The sequence below is a fragment of the Schizophyllum commune genome, assembly GCF_000143185.2.
Source record: "Schizophyllum commune H4-8 unplaced genomic scaffold SCHCOscaffold_2, whole genome shotgun sequence".
Taxonomy (NCBI): Eukaryota; Fungi; Basidiomycota; class Agaricomycetes; order Agaricales; family Schizophyllaceae; genus Schizophyllum; species Schizophyllum commune.
The window spans coordinates 975,506-991,689 of NW_026089539.1; the positions used below are offsets into that span (position 1 = coordinate 975,506).

The following is a 16,184-nucleotide window of genomic DNA, read 5'->3' on the forward strand; positions in this document are numbered from 1 at the left end:
ACGTTGCGGGGTCATGTCTATCAGCTTGAGAATGAGTGCTAGATGCCGGTGCGGGCGGTGCCTTCCCCTTCATGAAGACGTGTATGAGGCGTGGATGGGTAGCAACTGCCTGGTCCTTCCCTCGAGATGAGTGTTTGGAACCCGTCCGCGCGCGCTGGAATCCCACAAGTTCCGTCAACGTGCTGATCCTGGAGGGAGGACAATAGGAACGAGGTGCACTCCGTCCTCTCCAATGACGTGTACGCTCGTAAAACAGGGAAGAGGGTATGGAGAGGATGAGAAGTCCCCGCTTCGTCCTCCATTCAGACGATGCCCGCTGAATCTCCTCCTCGAAGCCTTCGGCGGCTTCGTCGTGGGATCGACTACGATAGCAGTTATATCAGTCTCTATGACTCAAACAGAGTGTAAGGAAGAGCTCGAGCCCGAGGAATGAGGAGGAACAAGTGGTTGAAGGCTCGTTGGAGACGGCTCAAGCTGCAAACGACGAAGTCCCAAAAGCGCCCGGGCCGACCGATGCCGATGGTCACCCGTTACTCGTCACGCTGTGGACTTCAACTTGACCACCACAAAGAGGGCCTTCCATCCCCCTACTTTTCTCTACTCGAGTCTTCTGGCTTATACGGCTAAGTAGAAGGGGAGGAAGTGTTATCTCTCGCGCCAGCTCTTCTCCTCCGCACCAGACCCGTTCACAGAGCCAGTAGCGGGATCGGCGCCTTCAGAGGCGCCTACCAGCGCCTACCCCGATAGGAAAGTGAACAGCTCTTCGCAGAGCTGCGCATATCTATGAAACTGATCCCCCCTTCATATTGGAGAAATACCTCCACCTATGAGCGCACTTCTGCTCTCGATGCTCCAGAAGACGATCTGCTGACTGTCCTATACACCAGGGCTCTTCTGGGCTGTATTGCTCGAAGGATGCGCTCCGAGTGCATCGGCCTTCCTCGTATGCTCTCAAACTGACTCTCTCTGTTGCTATTTATCGAGCACAAATGACTGCATCAGCCTATCTTGTCATCCGCGGTGCAAATCTCTGCAAGTACTAGCTTGCTCAATTCGCGACCGTAGACGGACGAGTACTAGTGTACGCTAGTGGCCATTCGGTCTTCCTGTGGAGGACGTATGACACTACACGCGAAGCAGTGGTCCTGTTGACCTCATGCCAGCTAATGCGCAGTCCATGACGCGAGGAGACACCGTTCTTCACACCAAGCCAAGAAGTTACCCGTATTTCTCCTGCAAAACAGCCGGCGTTGTCTGCGCGTCCGCGGACGACAAGAATCGGCCCACATTATCCTCAGCAGATTACTGTATGCCGCTCGTCGGACTGTGTGCCGTATCGGAAGGCAGTGCAAGCGCTGCGCGCGAACTCGGCGCGGACTTGAGAATTCAGGTTGAACCGCGAAAGGCAGGAGTGCACGTGACGGGCGCGGTGGTAAGAATGCCCCTGACGCCGTTCCCCTCCCGCCCCCGTCTACGCTGAGCACCCTCCGAGAGCGAGAGGCGTACCCGCTATTCGCACCTGGGATTTCTTCGCTGAAATCTGCGCGGGCCCTCCTCCTTCCCGCAAAATTTCATGGTCGGCAGGTTTTCCCGAGGCAACAAGCAGGCCGCCCAGTCGTCAGATCACGTCGCTGCCGGCGCCCCGCCCTCCTACAACGACAGCGCCCAGTCCGCCGTCCTCGTCGCCTCGGAGACGACGACGACGGTGGTTACCACGACGCAGACGACCACGCATTTCTTCTCCCTCCCGCTCTGGACGAGGAAGCGCACGACTTCCGGGGCCCCGCCCGCACGGCATTCGACGTTTGGTGGAGGCGGGGCGCCGGCGCCGGCGACCGAGGATGGCATGATCAGGCCACATACGATGTTCCTGCATGACAAGGACCTCCCGCCGACGCCACCAAGGGAGTACACGCAGACGGAGAGCGTCGCGTCGGGGCACGAGCAGCCGTTCGCGGCCAACGCCGCCTCTACCACCCTCCCTCCCGCGCCTGGCTCCGCGACCCCCAGCGATTGCTCTGCTACCGCATCCTCCTCGACCGCCGCACTCGCACAGGCCGCGCTTGGGCTTGGCCTCCCGCACGTAATGCCCCAGGCATCCCCTTCGCGACCGTCGACCGAGATCAACAGCGTCGCGTTCAATACCCCTCCCCCGCCCATACCCGAATCCCCCGTCCAGAATGTCGTTCGGCGCGTCAAGAGCTCGGGAAAAATGCGAGCTGTGTCAACCACCGAGAGCGATCTGAACCGGCGGCGGTCGCGCGGACTTTCGCTCAACCTATTCGGCAATAGCGATCCCTCGCCATCCGGGAAGGGTAAGGAAAAGGAGCATGCGCCAGACTCGCCAAGGCCACTAAGTCGGCGGGCGTCGTTTTGGAATCGCAAGAAGTCGATCACGCCGGCAGATGAGCCTATACCTCCCGTCCCCGTCCCCTCGCCAAGCAAGGACTCATCCCTCAGCCCTCAAATTCCCTCCCTTCGCCCTTTCTCGCCCTTTGGGATTGGTACTTCTCCGCCTCGGCAGGGTATGCTATCACATTCCTCGTCGTCACTTAGCGTGGGATCGCACCATCGCGGTCTTTCGAGAAGTCACTCTGAGCGCGTACCATTACGACCAGCGACCTCTGCGGGAACGCCTACAGGTGCCTCTGCTAGCTCATCCAGCCCTCGTCTGCTCTCGCCACCGAAGCGACGGCAACAGAAGCGGCCCATGACGGCGGACAGCGATGCAAGGTATAAAGCAACCTCAGCCTTCCTCGACTCTCCAAGCCCGATGTCCGCGTCTCCACCTACCTCTCCTGTGTTGCCTTCCACTGCTCCGCAAAGCCGCCTAACGCCCTCTGCACCGGCATCCGAAGAGGGTGTCGCAGTAGCGCGACCGCGCTCGCAAACGAACCCTCCCATCCTCCATCGCCTGTCTATGTCACTCTTCCCCTCATCCGTTCCCTCGTTTCCCAACAACATTGGCTCTGCTTCTGGTCATGGACATAGTCCCGCGAACTCCCCTCGCCCATCCCTCACCCGCCCCCACCGCAAACCATCCATCGAGATTCCGAAGCCCCGAACGAACGAGGAGAGCCCGGAGGTATACCTGCACCGGTTATCCGAGGTGGTCAGCAAGGCGGAAATTGCGACCGTCCTTGCTTCCAGGTGACTAATGGCGCTTTTGTGTCGCTTACTGCTGGCTTACGCGTTTCGGCAGCGCGAGTTCATTTCACGTTCAGGCCTTGCGCGCGTACATCAGCCAGTTTGACTTTTCGGATGACCCCCTCGATGTTGCGCTTCGAAAGCTGCTTATGGACGTCGGTCTCCCACGCGAAACTCAGCAAATAGACAGGGTCATAGAAGCCTTTGCTCAGCGCTACGTCGTGTGTAACCCTTCCCTATTCACCTCCAACGGTACGCACAGGCCTTCATGTTCTGACAAGATGCTCACGGAAGACGGCAGACCATCCTTACATCCTAGCCTTTAGTCTCATCATGCTGCATACCGACGCGTTCAACAAATCCAACAAGCGGAAGATGACGAAGCCCGATTACATCAGGAACACTCGTTTGCCTGGCGTCGCGCCGGAGGTCCTCGATGTGAGTGCGATCTCGCCTCAGCAGGCCTCGGGTTGACATGGCTGTGCCAGTGTTTCTACGACAACATCGTCTTTGCGCCCTTCATTTTCATCGAGGACCCAGTCGATGTCAATGGGCAGAGGAGCGTCATCCCTGAAGTCCCCTCCTCCCGCACGCTGTCCTCGTTAGCGAACAGTGCGGGTGCTGCCACCGCGAACAATGGGTCCGGCTCGATGTTCTCGGGCAAGGCAAGCAGGGTTGACCCTTACTACCTAATCACAAGGGTATGCTTACCGGTCGGCTTCTTACCCGTAGGCTCACATGTCATTTCGCAGAACCAGCTCGGCCACCTGCGCATCGATATTGGCAGCATCATACCCAACCGGAGTCCCTTCCTGTACCAAGGCACTGCAGGCCCATGGGATGCGGACGAGCTGCATCGCGTGTTCGCGCAGGCGGGGATGATAGAAGTGGGCGCGGTCGACCCGACGGCGCTGCAGCGGGTGAACCCGTTCTTCACCATGGCTGCCACCGCACAGCCGACGCCCATGATCGCCAGCCCGCTCGGCGAAATATCCAGGTCGCCGCCGCAGGAGAGGGTGTACACGCTCAAGCTCACGAAGGTCGACCTTTTGAACCGCAAGGAGGATCTTTTGGAGGGCGGGCGAAAGTCGACGAATCGGAAGTGGCGATCGTGGAGCGTGATGCTAACGGGGAGCCAATTGTTCTTCTTCCGGGACGCGTCGTGGGCGGAGACGCTGAAGGACTATGCTGAGTTGGGGAGCAACAGTCAGATGCTGCCGCCGCCGGGCGTCAACCAGCCGGATGAGTGGGTGTCGGTCAAGGATGCGGTGGCTGTCTATGATCGGTCGTACACGAAGGTGAGTAGCGAAAGTCGAAAAGTTGAGCATGCTGATAAAATATACGTCCAGCATGAGAACACCTTCCGCTTCGTTCTCCCAGACGGCCGTCACTACCTCCTCCAGACCGAGACCGAGCGCGAGCTGAACGAATGGATTGCCCGTATCAACTACGCCAGCGCATTCAAGACGGCTGGCGTACGCATGCGTCCGATGGGCATGTCTGGCAAGGACGTACAGCTGACTGGCGTTGCGGCGGCGACCTCGCACTTGCACGATATGCAGGCGGCGAGCAGGGTACAGGGCTCCCGCGTGCACAAGTTCACCGAGCCAAGCGCGATGCCTGCCACGAATGGGTCAGGGTCAAGGCCAGGATCTAGGCGTCCTTCGGACGCTGGGATTGTTGTCGATCGTTCACAGAGCCAGTTGCGCGCCAATGTGAGGCGGCATATGACGATGTCAAGCGTTCGCAGCGACGATGCACCTCAGGCGCCGGAGGTCGAGGGCGCCGACCAGTTCAAGGCGACATTCGACCAGGTCAAGGCCGATCTCGCCGCGGGTATTTTCCATATTCCAGACGCAAATGATGTGAAGCAGCAGCGTGCGAGACTCAACTCGATGCCGGCGTCGCCTGGGTCCCCTACATTTGCGCAGATGGAGATGGCCCGTCTACCTGGTCGCTCGCAGGTCATCCAGTCGAAGGTGCACGAGATCAAGGAGAAGTTGTCGGCGACGACGACGCAACTCGAGGCTGACCTCCGCTTTGCGCGCAATCTGGGCATCATGACCCCGTTCCAACGCTCGACGCGGGAAAGGCTGTTACAGGCCGCACATGCGCTTGCCAAGCGAGTCGCGATGTTGCGGCTGGAGGTGGCGAAGCTGGTGTGCCACCGCGAAGTGCTGGCGAACGACCTGATCGCTGAGAGCCGGGACTGGTACAGAGCGAAGGCGCTGGCCCTGAAAGCGGCGACGGAGACGTTGCAGAGTCGCAGGCCGGATACGTCGCACTCGACCCAACAGCATCATACCCCGACGCCATTTGGTATCTCGAACGAGAGTACGCAGAGCCTGCCGGTGGAGCCCACGTCGGCGTCGGTTTCGCCGCCCTCAGCGTCCCGCCCGCCATCATCTGCGCGCAGGCGACCGCCGTCCTCGATCTGCGAGTCGTTCCATTCAGCGTTGGACTACTCGAGCGACTGGCCGACGTCGCCGGTCGAGGAGCGGCCCATGTCGTTGTTGTCGGCGTCACGTCCGTCGGTTTCTGCTCGCCACAGCAGCTCGAACTCGGTGCAGTCGTTCGACGGACCGCCGTCGTCTGTGGAGCCCACGTTCTCTGCTGGTCCCTCGTCCTCCGTGGAACCTTCGCCAGGCGCGCCGTCATCCTTTGAGGGTGCGCCGTCGCCCTTTGATGGCCGACCATCTTCGTATGTGGATCGGCCATCGCACTCGCCGGACGACAGTCAGGACTTTACGCACGAGAAGTTCTACACGGCGCAGGAGACGCCCATTGACGAGGAGGCTGAAGAGTGGGACAAGACGCGGTGCGCGAAGCGAGTGTCGCTCGTGCGCCTGCCGTCGACGTTCAACCTGGGCTCGCGGTTTGAGCGGCTGCAGGAGGGCGAGGTGTTGGAGGAAGGCGAGTCAATGCGCGAGGAGACGAGGGCGTCGCCTGGATGATGAGTTCGTCGCTTGGTTGATGCGTACGCCGTTTGCGAGATGAGCGGCTTAAGTATAGTATAGTTCGTTCCCGAGGGTGGATTGTTGTCTATTCAGATTCTGGACGGACGTTGTTTATATCGTCTCGGTATCTGCCTGCAGTCTTGACTTGCTTTCCTTTTAATCGAGCACCCGTAGCTTTGCTATCTGGCCTGTATCATTATTTTAAGCTATATAATGGATTGTGAGGTGGGTTGCAGAGCTTCTTATGGGGTAGGTGTCGCCAGCCGGGCGGTGAACTTGTGTTGTAAGTCACACTCGTCACAGTTCGACTGTGGTAAAGTCACGTGATAATTCGATGGCATGCGTTACCGCTTTGACCGCTCTTGGAGTTGAACATACGCGACCACCATCGTCTCTTCGACCAGCTGATCACCGCATTCCAAAAGCTCTGTTAGACATGGCAACTAACTTGGAAAACGGTATGCAGAATCTCACGATCAATGACGACTCGAACAATACAGCAAGCAACGCTGAGAAGAATGGCAAGCGGCGACGTCCACGGCCAGAATTTCACAAGGTGCGAACACTGTTAATTCCCTCTGTCGTCCGCGTCTCAATATCCCCTCAAGCGTCTCGATCCCTCGCATGCCGACATACCCTTCGTGCCTGAGGCACACGACACCGCCACTCACCGCTACTGGCACTTCGGGTGGCCAGTCTCTGACGAGGCCGTGAACGAGATCATCGACAGATATACCCCCGACTACCTCGACGAGGATCGAGATGTCACTGACAAATACCCGCACTTCAACGACCTCATCGAAGGACTGTCAGGATTGAAGCGGATCCGGCTGGTCCTCGTTGAGCCTACGGAAGATGTCTCGTGGCAGAGCCCGCTCGTTACTCATGGCAGGAGGGCCGTCACCTTCTTTATGGTAGTGTCGGATTGCGGTGGTTACTTCTTCAGGAAGCGGCCTACGCAAAAGCAGATGGCGAGGCTGGTTCGCATCTTCGGCAAACAGCCATGCTGGATGATGGATGCGCTAGAGAAAAGCCAGTGGCACAAGTATGGGCATAGGAGGTAGCTATGAGTATTTGATCTACTTGGGTATATTTCGAGGCAATTTCGTGTGCAAGAAAGCCATATGTACCTTTGAACGCGACGATGTCGAAGTTGAACTTGAGGCTCCGGTCCCAAGGTTTGATCCCCGGGTTCGGATCAAAGCACGAACGCGTCGACGGTAATGACGGCAACGGGCTGTGAGCGAGTCCTTGACGCGCGCGCTCACCGCAAGTTCACCATGAAGGCGTGTTGTGGACTCTTGCTGCTTCCCCTTGCTTGCTCTGCTTTCCAGCTCCCCTTCAAGGTCCCCTTTCTATCTTCGAACTCGCTTGTGGAACCGGAGGCGCCATCGGGGACACCAAGGATCGCAATCATCGGCGCTGGCGCTGGCGGAAGCTCTGCGGCATTCTGGATCGCGAAGGCAAAGGAGCGCTTCGGTCTCGACGTTGAGGTCGACGTGTATGAGAAGGACTCTTACGTTGGAGGACGTGCGTTCATCACCCTTCGCTCCTTTAGCAGACACTGACACGGGGAAATCGCGCCGCAGGGAGCACGACAGTCTACCCCTACAATGATACGACATTACCTGCTGTAGAGCTCGGCGGATCTATATTCGTCGAAGCGAACAAGAACATGTGGAGGGCCTCACAGGAATTCAACCTGACCCTTAAAGACTTCAATGACAAGGACAGCACTATGGGGGTATGGGACGGCACGTCGATCCTATTCTCCGTGAGTCTGCCTTCCTTGCATCTGTATCGATCTGCAACCCTAGGTGTATTATACATCGTGTTTCTTTCCGCGCATTGCGCTGTTACCTCGTCAATAAACTGTTTTCTGAGTTGTCTTCGACCACATTGACCTCACACCTCTACCGCCCTCTGCCTTCTGAGTTAGCCATCATCACCTTTTTCAAGACTTAAGCGCATGCCCTGTTGGTCTGATACTGATACATATCACCACTTTAGGCCGGTGACGGCTGGTGGGATAACGCCAAACTACTTTGGAGGTTCGGGATGGCACCGCTCAAGGCAAAGTGGATGTACGTGACTTCCTAGTCTGCGGTGATCATCAAGGAGCTGATTGGATTACAGCACGGACGACATAGTCAAGAAGTTCCTTCGCCTGTACTCATACGACCACCCCAAGTGGGACAACATACGGGACCTCGCCGGACAGCTCGGCGTCGCACAACTCGTCGAGGATACGGGGGAGGACTTCTTCCGCGGCAAGGGCGTGTCAGAGAAATTCGTGTTCGAGTTGATTGAGGCCGCCACGCGCGTTAACTACGGGCAGGTAAGCATAAGAGTCTACACGGCTTACACGTCGTCGCAGCAAGATCTTGCACTCACCACATCCCAGAACGTCGACGACCTGCACGCTTTCGGGGCGACTGTATCCATGGCCACGAACGGCGCCACGGGAATCCAGGGCGGTAACTACCAGATCTTTGAGCACTTCTTGAACTACTCTGGCGCGAACGTCTACCTCAACACGCCCGTCACGAGCATCAGCGACTCGCAGACGTTCTGGACCGTGCGCACCGCGGGCTCTGCCAAGGCGTACAAGGCTGTCATCTTCGCTGCGCCTATCCACTCGTCCGGGATTGCTATCAACGCGCCGAACGCTGTCGAAGTCCCCGATGTGCCCTACGTGCGACTGCATGTACGTTGAGCAAATATATGGTTTCCCCGACGCAGCCGTTAACTGCTTACATAGGTCACCCTCCTCTCCACGACCTCCCCTCGCCCGAATCCGACATACTTCAACGCGAAAGTGGAGGAGGTCCCGTCGATGATCCTCACCACCTACGACGGCGCGCGCAACAACGGTAGCGTCCCCGAATTCAACTCGCTCTCGTATCATGGCGCTATCCGTGAGGGAGAGTGGGTCGTGAAGATATTCTCGCAGCAGGAGATTTCCGACGAGTGGCTGAGCGAGATGTTCTTGGGGCAGGTGGGGTGGGTGTATCGGAAACAGGTGAGTCGGAGTTTGACCCTGTACATGGACTCGTTGGCACTTGTTTGTGCACGGACTCAATTGCTGTGCGCGCATTCGGTAGCTGCGCGCGGCTCGTAAGGTTGTGCGCAGCCTCGTAAGCCTCGTGCATCTGACGTTCGCCAAGAGAGTCCAAAGTCACGCTTGAGGCTGACAAACGGCGTCTATCTTGATTTCTGTATACTGATACCTCTCCTACAGTGGGACGCCTACCCGAAGCTTCTACCCAATTCGCCGATGCCACCCGTCAAGCTCGATACGAACTTCTACTACGTCAACGCCTTTGAACCGTGCGTATCTTTCTTCAATGAAGCACAGGAGGCACTCTTGCGCTTTGCGTGCTGTGTATAATGCGCTGACGTTACGCTCGCATAGGTTCATTTCGACGATGGAGACCGAGACAGTTGCGGCACGCAACGTCGTCGACTTGCTCCTCAACGAGGCCTTTGGTGCCAGCATTTGTGGCCGTAGCCTTACTGGCCCCGACTCCAGCCGAACGCAAGACCCGAAATACACTTACGGATGGGACTGCTGAGAGGCCTACCGATTGGCGGACGGTCGGACCCTCAGAATCTCAGACCCGTGCCACACCGTGATACTCAGAAGGGGCTGCTGCGAGATAAGGGAAGAACCGTCAGGCAGTACTGGCGCGGTCCTTAACCCGACCAGAATCTTGCCACTATGGAATTCGGGATGGCGTTGCAGATGGACAGGAATATTTATGAATGGCCAGGGCAAGGGCGGAGGGCTCAAGTCTATTTCTCCAGTGACGTCTACCGACATCTATATTGCACTTACCATGATAGCTACAAGAATTCATAGCGAAATGCCTCCAGCGATTTTGCCTCGTAGCGAAGAATAGCCGGGCGCGATGCTGGTACGTTGTGCCCCTCGTCGAATGAGATTTTGGCTTTAGACATCCGGGACCGTGCTCGAGGCGACCTGGTACGCGTCTCAGACATCCAGAGATTCTCCGCGGCTGACCCTCTCGCAGCCTCTAGTACAGTCGGGGCGAGGTACACTGGGACCGACACCCTTCGACGCTGCCCGCGCGGAACCCCGTCTCGCTTCGGCAACGTGCGCGCCCATCAAGATATTCAGTTGCAAAGAGGTTAACATTCAATGGGAAGAGAAAACCCACGTATGCTTCCCGCACCTGCTTCGCCCCTCGACGCTTCTCTTTTCGCCGGGCGCGTCTGCGGGGCATCAGGTGAGCGCCCCGCGTCGATCCTGCCTCGACGCAAACAGCGTCAAATACTCCGTGCCTATTCGATGCGTATGTTGGACGAGGTGATGGAAGCCACGGGCGCACACATGGCGGTGAGTCTGCATACACGGCAGCGAGATGAGACCCGAGGTTCTGCAGACATTGAGTGCCCCGGGTCGGCGGGGCCGGCGCAGGCAAGCGGTGAGGGTATATAGGGTGGAGGGAGGAGGGCCTGGGTTCTGCGTCGTGCTCTGCTAGTCAAGCAAGATGTGGTCGACTCTTCTGGCACTTGCTCTCGCGGCTCCCCAGCTCGCCCAGGGTCTCCTGCGCTTCCCATGCGCGCAGACGACGGTGGTTCGTTCGGACCCGTGAGTCTTCGTCCTTGTGCAGCCATTCCTATGCTCATTCTTCGCTAGACTGGTCAACCCTGACTCGGTCGGTCAGCATCTGCACCAGGTCGTTGGTGGGGTACGCGATCTTGTTCTTCAGACTATCGGGAGAAGGCCTAATCACGGTTTCCTGCCCAATAGAACAGCTTCGACTTCAACATGCCCGACGGTTATGACCTTCAAGGAAAATCGACTTGCAGCTCCTGCTCGATCTTGGAGAACAAGTCGAACTACTGGACGCCGACGCTCTACTTCCAGTCCCCGAGCAACGGCACTTTCACTCGTGTATGTCCAATTCTTCCTTTTGTCGAGAATAGCCGACTGAAGAGTTCCATAGGTCAAGCAGAGGCCCGGTCCTATCACCGGCAGCCCCAACGGGGGCATGGTTGTCTACTACATCCAGGTCGGCAACGTCACCGCGTTCCCCAAGGTGAGTTCTTTGTGCGTCGAGTCTTTCGATTGCTTCTGACCCTCGTTGCAGGGCTTCCGCATGGTCGCCGGTGACCCGATGCTCCGCAAGTACGATCAGTCCATCGACGACTCGCGCTCCATCACCTTCCGCTGCCTCGAATCCGAGGACTCCTCCGGTACCGGCCAGGACACGAACGGCCTGCCCACGAAGCCCTGCAACGGTGGCGTTCGTAGCCAGATCAACTTCCCCACGTACGTTGTTCCTCCACATTGACTCGACTATCACGCTCAATCGGTACTCAGCTGCTGGGACGGCAAGAACGTCGACTCGCCGAACCACAGGGACCATGTCTCCTACGCCATCAACGCCAGCTTCGGTAACTTCGGTACTGGCTGCCCGTCCACTCACCCCGTGACGATTCCCCTGCTCTTCCTCGAGACGTACTGGGACACGACGCCGTTCAACAACGAGCCCGGCGCGTTCGACAACGGCAAGCAGCCCTTCATCTGGAGTATGGGAGACCCGTATGTGTTGCGTATCTCTCGCGAAGACTGCTGCTGATCTCTACATAGCACTGGCTACGGATACCACGCCGACTACATGATGGGCTGGCCCGAAGACGTTCTTGCTCAGGCCATGTCTCAGTGCACGGATGCTAGCGGGCAGGTCTCGTCTTGCGGTGTCCTCCACACTCGCTCCGAGGAAGAGATGAACGACTGTGCCGTTCCTCCGCGTGTCGAAGAGGTGTTCGATGGCTGTAAGATCCCCAGATCTTTTCGTGTCCGTCGCGAGCGCTAACATCGTCTAGGGCTTGAGGAGCTCCCCGGCTGCAACCCCGTTGTCGAAGGTCCCGGCCCCGCCACGCCCGTTTCCGGCTGCGGTGCTCCCACCACGACGCAGTCGGTCGACGAGGTCAGCTGGTTCAAGAAGGACATCGACGGCTGGGAGCCCGTTGGCTGCGCCGCCGAAGCCCAAGGCCAGACCCTCCTCACCGGCGGCTCCTCCACCGACGCCATGATGACCATCGAGAAGTGCCTGTCCAGCTGCGCGAGCAAGGGCCTCCAGTTCGCGGGCCTCAAGGCCGGCACCACCTGCTCCTGCGGCAGCTCCCTCGATACGAGCAAGGTCTCCAGCAGCTACGCGTGCAACGTTCCGTGCCCGGGTGACGGTGGCGAGTTCTGTGGTGCCGCGAGCCGTGTTGCGGTGTACAACAGCGGCACTGCCGTGTCCATCCCGCCTTCGCAGCCCACCAACCCGGGTGGAGGTGCGACGACCACCGGCGGTCCCGCTGCCCCCACCACTGGTGCCGGGACCGTCGCGCAGTACGGCCAGTGCGGTGGTCAGGGTGTACGTTGACTTCTGCTTTCGAGTAATCAGAGATTGATCCCTTCTTTACAGTGGACTGGCGCCACCGCCTGCGTCGCGGGCTACACTTGCACGCGCATCAACGACTAGTGAGTACCGCATTTGCTGAATCTTTCACTTTACTCACCTTTGCTCTAGTTACTATCAATGCCTTTAAGGTCTTGAGGAATCGGACGAGCTTGATGATTGAGATGCCTGAGATGTATGTGTAGAGTAGTGTACGTTCCTTCTTCCGGCTTTCGTTCAGCGGTTGATATCAGCTTACTCATTGTAAATATGTGGTTGTACGAATTCTATGGCGGTTCTTCCTCGTCGTCGGCAAGACCAGCATCGTCAGCAAGACTGACAAAGCAAGCATCTTGTGCAGATATTATTCTCGTAGACGCGCTGCTCGTTCTCCTGCAGGTTATCCCAGAACTCCCTCCAACCGGAGTCAGAGAAGCTTGCCATCACAGAAATCGTCGAACTTCGGTACCGACAATCACGTGCTGGTCTCGTGTCATTTGCAATTGACACGCCTCTGTTGATCTCAACCACAACCGTCATCGCCATCGCCCCATCTGCGCCTGACTAACAACTGATTACAATGCCAGCCACTCGAGAGAACCAAGCGCTTTTGGAAGCAGTATCCGAAAACCCGTCGGTGGGGACAACAGAGCCACAGACCACGAAGAAAGCTCGTCGTCCACGCCGCCAGAAGTGTCACAAAGTGCGTACCTAAGCCTTTGCGGAGCGTGTCATAGACCTTATTAACTTCTCCAAAAGCGCCTGCATCCATCGCATGCAGACCTTCCGTTTGTTCCCGACGAGCGGGCTCAGTCGCGCCACCGCTTCTGGCACTTTGGGTGGCCAGTCTCAGAAGACTTTGTGAACGACATCATCGACAGCTACATTCCCGACTTCCTCAACGACGATCACCCACCCTCGGTTAGATTCGCCCGCTTCCTGGATATCGCCGAAGGCATTACCAAGTACAGTCCATTCCGGCTCGTATTGGTGGTACCAGACGCATACACGCCCATTGAGCAGTATCAGAGCTCGTTAGCGGACATCGGGGAGCAGGCGGCGACGTTCTGCATGGTGGTTTCCGACGCTCGCAAGAGCTTGTTTATGCAGCGGCCTACCAAGGAGCAGATGAAAAAGCTCATCTCTTTCTTCGGTGCGGAGCCAAGTTGGAAGATGGACGCGAGAGAGAAGGATTTGTGGCGCAGATACGGGCATGGTAATTAGTACATCTGTGTATGCTGTTTCGACGTTGCATGGAGGGAGAAGACATCAAGGGTTCGGACATGTACAGACCAAGGAAGCCTTGAGGGGTTAGAATCTGGCAATCAGTCCATGATCTAAGTTAGGCTCGTCTCGTTCTTCAGCGGGAAGCCCCAGTGGCGAATGGATGCTAGGCAGAAGAGTCTGTTTTGCAGATACGGGCGTGACGACTGAGATGGCGCACGAGATGAACATATACTTGCTCGAACGTTATATGTGATTCAGAGGATTACACGATTATTCGTCACACTGAGCCATGTACGCTGCGCGTGTTTCCTTTCGAATCGTAGGGGGCGGCAGGCTGACCAGCTGCCGCTACAAGAAAATACGCAGGGTTAACGATGATAGGACAGCAGTCTCGTCCAGCAGAGGATACCCTAGTGCTGCTCATTGTCCGTTCGACGCCTCTTCTCCTCTCGTCGGCGATATGACGGCTCGCCATTCCTCTGATCTCGTTTGCGCCCTCCCACCGGCTCACGAGAGCTAACCGAGGACGCCGACCCTCCCGCCTCAGACAGCAATGAGGCGTACAGCGCCCGATTGAACCCGACGCACTCCAGCTCCACGCAGCACACCTGCAGCATCCCCTCCTTCAGCATCTTCTTCATGTTGTTGAAGAGTATGGGCGGCACGAGGTTCTTGTCCAGCGCGCGCTCCACCACTGCGTCCGCGAGCTTGGCGGTGGTCTGAGAGGGATTAGTATGTATATGGTGGACGATCAATGCATGATAGACGAGCATAGTGCGCGTGCGAGCGCAGCAAGCATATTCGATGGCTGGAGCTCTGCACACCCTGTGCAAGCAAGACGGACGCACCGATTTCTCCTGGCCGAGTGCAAGTGCGGGCAAAGTCGTCTTTACGACCGCACGGCACTCAAAGACGCCTGTGTATAGCCACCAACCCTGATCGCCTTGATAAAAGAGTTCGAAGGCCTGTCCGACGGACGCGGGTTGCGTCGTCCAAGTGTAAACGCTGCTCGCACTGGTAATGGGCATGCGGCCCTCGTGCGTTGGGTAGATCACGACGGCGCGGCTGAGTCCGTCGGCGGGACTCGTCGGCCAGAGGACCTCGTGGGCGCTGAAAGCCGCGACTTCGTGCCGGCTAGAGAGCGCGTCAAATTCGGCGCAAGGTCGTGGAAGATCCCGATGCTTTACCATAAGTCTCTGTATACCTTATAATACCGTGAGTAAATCAACGATCCCGGCGAAGGTGAGAAGTTTACCTTGCCCAAACGGAATGACCCCATGTACTGTCGGTATGCCTTGAGACTGGCGGCAGCAGGCTGTCTGCTGTTCGAGGGACGTCGGCTTTGCTCGAGGAATTTTGCGGGGGTGTACTAAAACATGGCTCAGCGCGTAGAGCTACGACGGCGAAGGGTATTTGCTCACCGGCTTTTTTGAGGCCTGTATCTCGGTGGCAAGGGCCCTTTCCCGCTGAGCGACATTAGTCAACGCGGAGAAGCGAGCATGAGATTGTTTACTTCGCTCAGGGATATAAGCTCTGCCTGGAGCTCTTCTGCTTGACGGCGCACACTGGCAGTCTACAAGACGGTCCTCGCTCAGCGGGATTCGTCGAATGAGGAGCGCAAAGACTCACGACTTTTTCGACATTGGCGCGACGGTCCTTGGTCGCATCAATAGCGGCTTGTAAGGACGCTACATTCTGCAAAAATGCGTCAGGCTACAGCGGCGACCCCGAGCGAGTACACGCACCTCCTTCAACTGTTCGTTCTCTTTCTTCAGCTTCTGTATGTCCCTATATGCTCTGGTCAAGTCCTCCGACTACACGAGATTCAGTAATGGATAGGACAGCCGCCGAGCGTATTGACCTGGCGGTCTATGATCACTGCCTTCTGCTGTAGCAGATCGTTTTCCTTGGGATGACGTTAGAGCAGCATCTCCGGAGAAACCTCCTAGCGTACATCATAAGCCTCCTGCTTTACAATGCCTTGCGACTCGGCTAGCCGCTCGTTCTCTGCCTGTAGCTCACGAAGACGTCTTCGTAATTCGGCATTTTCCACGGAAGTAGGCCCGGCGTCGGCGCTGTTTGAGGACAACGCGGATGTGGCACGCTGGCTCTAACCACAGCCAACGTATGTTCATAATAGCCTGGTGGGACAAAGTGATAAACACGCGAAAAGACTGACCTGCAATTCGCGTAGCTGGGTCTTTACTGACTTCAGCTCGTTTCCAAGCAATTTTACCATCTCGAGCGCTAGCTCGGGGTGTTCATCAACGAGGTTGTCCATGGTGTTGACGAGTGTACTACGAATGACACCAAGCGCATGCGCTAGTGGAGGTCGTATGCGAGTAGCAACGGGGCCGGGTTCTTCGAACTTGAAGTTGCGATTTGTTGACGCGTGTTGGGGTGCTGTACATAACGAACACGTGGTGATCTGCGC

General features: G+C 57.4%; 6 protein-coding genes across 6 annotated transcripts; 5 read left to right on the forward strand and 1 right to left on the reverse strand.

Annotated features, from left to right (window-relative positions):
• The first annotated feature begins 1,446 nt into the window (after positions 1–1,446).
• On the forward strand, positions 1,447–6,346 carry SCHCODRAFT_02528170 (uncharacterized protein). Its single transcript, XM_050343531.1, has 6 exons — positions 1,447–3,150; positions 3,203–3,399; positions 3,449–3,585; positions 3,636–3,848; positions 3,900–4,445; positions 4,497–6,346. Exons 1-6 carry the CDS (start codon positions 1,574–1,576, stop codon positions 6,099–6,101), a joined length of 4,275 nt encoding a protein of 1,424 aa, XP_050202098.1. The 5' UTR covers positions 1,447–1,573; the 3' UTR covers positions 6,102–6,346.
• A 143-nt stretch (positions 6,347–6,489) lies between these two features.
• Positions 6,490–7,268, forward strand: SCHCODRAFT_02528175 (uncharacterized protein). Its single transcript, XM_003038839.3, has 2 exons — positions 6,490–6,660; positions 6,713–7,268. The coding sequence occupies exons 1-2, from the start codon at positions 6,541–6,543 to the stop codon at positions 7,166–7,168; spliced, it is 576 nt and encodes a 191-aa protein (XP_003038885.1). The 5' UTR covers positions 6,490–6,540; the 3' UTR covers positions 7,169–7,268.
• Positions 7,269–7,360: 92 nt separating this feature from the next.
• SCHCODRAFT_02609955 (uncharacterized protein) lies at positions 7,361–9,988 on the forward strand. The gene is made up of 8 exons (XM_050344401.1): positions 7,361–7,634; positions 7,694–7,878; positions 8,115–8,188; positions 8,241–8,442; positions 8,509–8,811; positions 8,866–9,126; positions 9,346–9,434; positions 9,520–9,988. The coding sequence occupies exons 1-8, from the start codon at positions 7,385–7,387 to the stop codon at positions 9,677–9,679; spliced, it is 1,524 nt and encodes a 507-aa protein (XP_050202099.1). The 5' UTR covers positions 7,361–7,384; the 3' UTR covers positions 9,680–9,988.
• A 606-nt stretch (positions 9,989–10,594) lies between these two features.
• On the forward strand, positions 10,595–12,828 carry SCHCODRAFT_02609957 (WSC-domain-containing protein). Its single transcript, XM_050344402.1, has 10 exons — positions 10,595–10,719; positions 10,768–10,819; positions 10,882–11,025; positions 11,078–11,170; positions 11,222–11,403; positions 11,455–11,676; positions 11,725–11,909; positions 11,961–12,499; positions 12,551–12,606; positions 12,656–12,828. Exons 1-10 carry the CDS (start codon positions 10,619–10,621, stop codon positions 12,672–12,674), a joined length of 1,593 nt encoding a protein of 530 aa, XP_050202100.1. The 5' UTR covers positions 10,595–10,618; the 3' UTR covers positions 12,675–12,828.
• A 173-nt stretch (positions 12,829–13,001) lies between these two features.
• SCHCODRAFT_02744040 (uncharacterized protein) lies at positions 13,002–13,846 on the forward strand. Its single transcript, XM_050347179.1, has 2 exons — positions 13,002–13,226; positions 13,283–13,846. Exons 1-2 carry the CDS (start codon positions 13,104–13,106, stop codon positions 13,745–13,747), a joined length of 588 nt encoding a protein of 195 aa, XP_050202101.1. The 5' UTR covers positions 13,002–13,103; the 3' UTR covers positions 13,748–13,846.
• Positions 13,847–13,984: 138 nt separating this feature from the next.
• Positions 13,985–16,112, reverse strand: SCHCODRAFT_02609965 (uncharacterized protein). The gene is made up of 11 exons (XM_050344403.1): positions 15,930–16,112; positions 15,705–15,860; positions 15,612–15,656; positions 15,496–15,564; positions 15,380–15,445; positions 15,264–15,323; positions 15,172–15,216; positions 15,006–15,119; positions 14,938–14,954; positions 14,599–14,884; positions 13,985–14,469 (listed from the first exon to the last, which is right to left on the reverse strand). Exons 1-11 carry the CDS (start codon positions 16,029–16,031, stop codon positions 14,161–14,163), a joined length of 1,269 nt encoding a protein of 422 aa, XP_050202102.1. The 5' UTR covers positions 16,032–16,112; the 3' UTR covers positions 13,985–14,160.
• Positions 16,113–16,184: the final 72 nt, after the last annotated feature.

Bases quoted from the DNA above. Each gene is read 5' to 3' on its own strand.
- SCHCODRAFT_02528170 (XM_050343531.1), top strand. From the start codon at position 1,574: ATGGTCGGCAGGTTTTCCCGAGGCAACAAGCAGGCCGCCCAGTCGTCA. The intron at 3,849-3,899 runs GTATGCTTACCG...GTCATTTCGCAG, and splicing joins CTTACTACCTAATCACAAGG to AACCAGCTCGGCCACCTGCG. The intron at 4,446-4,496 runs GTGAGTAGCGAA...ATATACGTCCAG, and splicing joins ATGATCGGTCGTACACGAAG to CATGAGAACACCTTCCGCTT.
- SCHCODRAFT_02528175 (XM_003038839.3), top strand. From the start codon at position 6,541: ATGGCAACTAACTTGGAAAACGGTATGCAGAATCTCACGATCAATGAC. The intron at 6,661-6,712 runs GTGCGAACACTG...TATCCCCTCAAG, and splicing joins CACGGCCAGAATTTCACAAG to CGTCTCGATCCCTCGCATGC.
- SCHCODRAFT_02609955 (XM_050344401.1), top strand. From the start codon at position 7,385: ATGAAGGCGTGTTGTGGACTCTTGCTGCTTCCCCTTGCTTGCTCTGCT. The intron at 7,635-7,693 runs GTGCGTTCATCA...ATCGCGCCGCAG, and splicing joins GGACTCTTACGTTGGAGGAC to GGAGCACGACAGTCTACCCC. The intron at 8,189-8,240 runs GTACGTGACTTC...ATTGGATTACAG, and splicing joins CCGCTCAAGGCAAAGTGGAT to CACGGACGACATAGTCAAGA.
- SCHCODRAFT_02609957 (XM_050344402.1), top strand. From the start codon at position 10,619: ATGTGGTCGACTCTTCTGGCACTTGCTCTCGCGGCTCCCCAGCTCGCC. The intron at 10,820-10,881 runs GTACGCGATCTT...CCTGCCCAATAG, and splicing joins TGCACCAGGTCGTTGGTGGG to AACAGCTTCGACTTCAACAT. The intron at 11,026-11,077 runs GTATGTCCAATT...AGAGTTCCATAG, and splicing joins GCAACGGCACTTTCACTCGT to GTCAAGCAGAGGCCCGGTCC.
- SCHCODRAFT_02744040 (XM_050347179.1), top strand. From the start codon at position 13,104: ATGCCAGCCACTCGAGAGAACCAAGCGCTTTTGGAAGCAGTATCCGAA. The intron at 13,227-13,282 runs GTGCGTACCTAA...CTTCTCCAAAAG, and splicing joins GCCGCCAGAAGTGTCACAAA to CGCCTGCATCCATCGCATGC.
- SCHCODRAFT_02609965 (XM_050344403.1), bottom strand. From the start codon at position 16,031: ATGGACAACCTCGTTGATGAACACCCCGAGCTAGCGCTCGAGATGGTA. The intron at 15,446-15,495 runs GTGCGTGTACTC...GCATTTTTGCAG, and splicing joins AGAACGAACAGTTGAAGGAG to AATGTAGCGTCCTTACAAGC. The intron at 15,217-15,263 runs GTAAACAATCTC...AATGTCGCTCAG, and splicing joins AGCTTATATCCCTGAGCGAA to CGGGAAAGGGCCCTTGCCAC.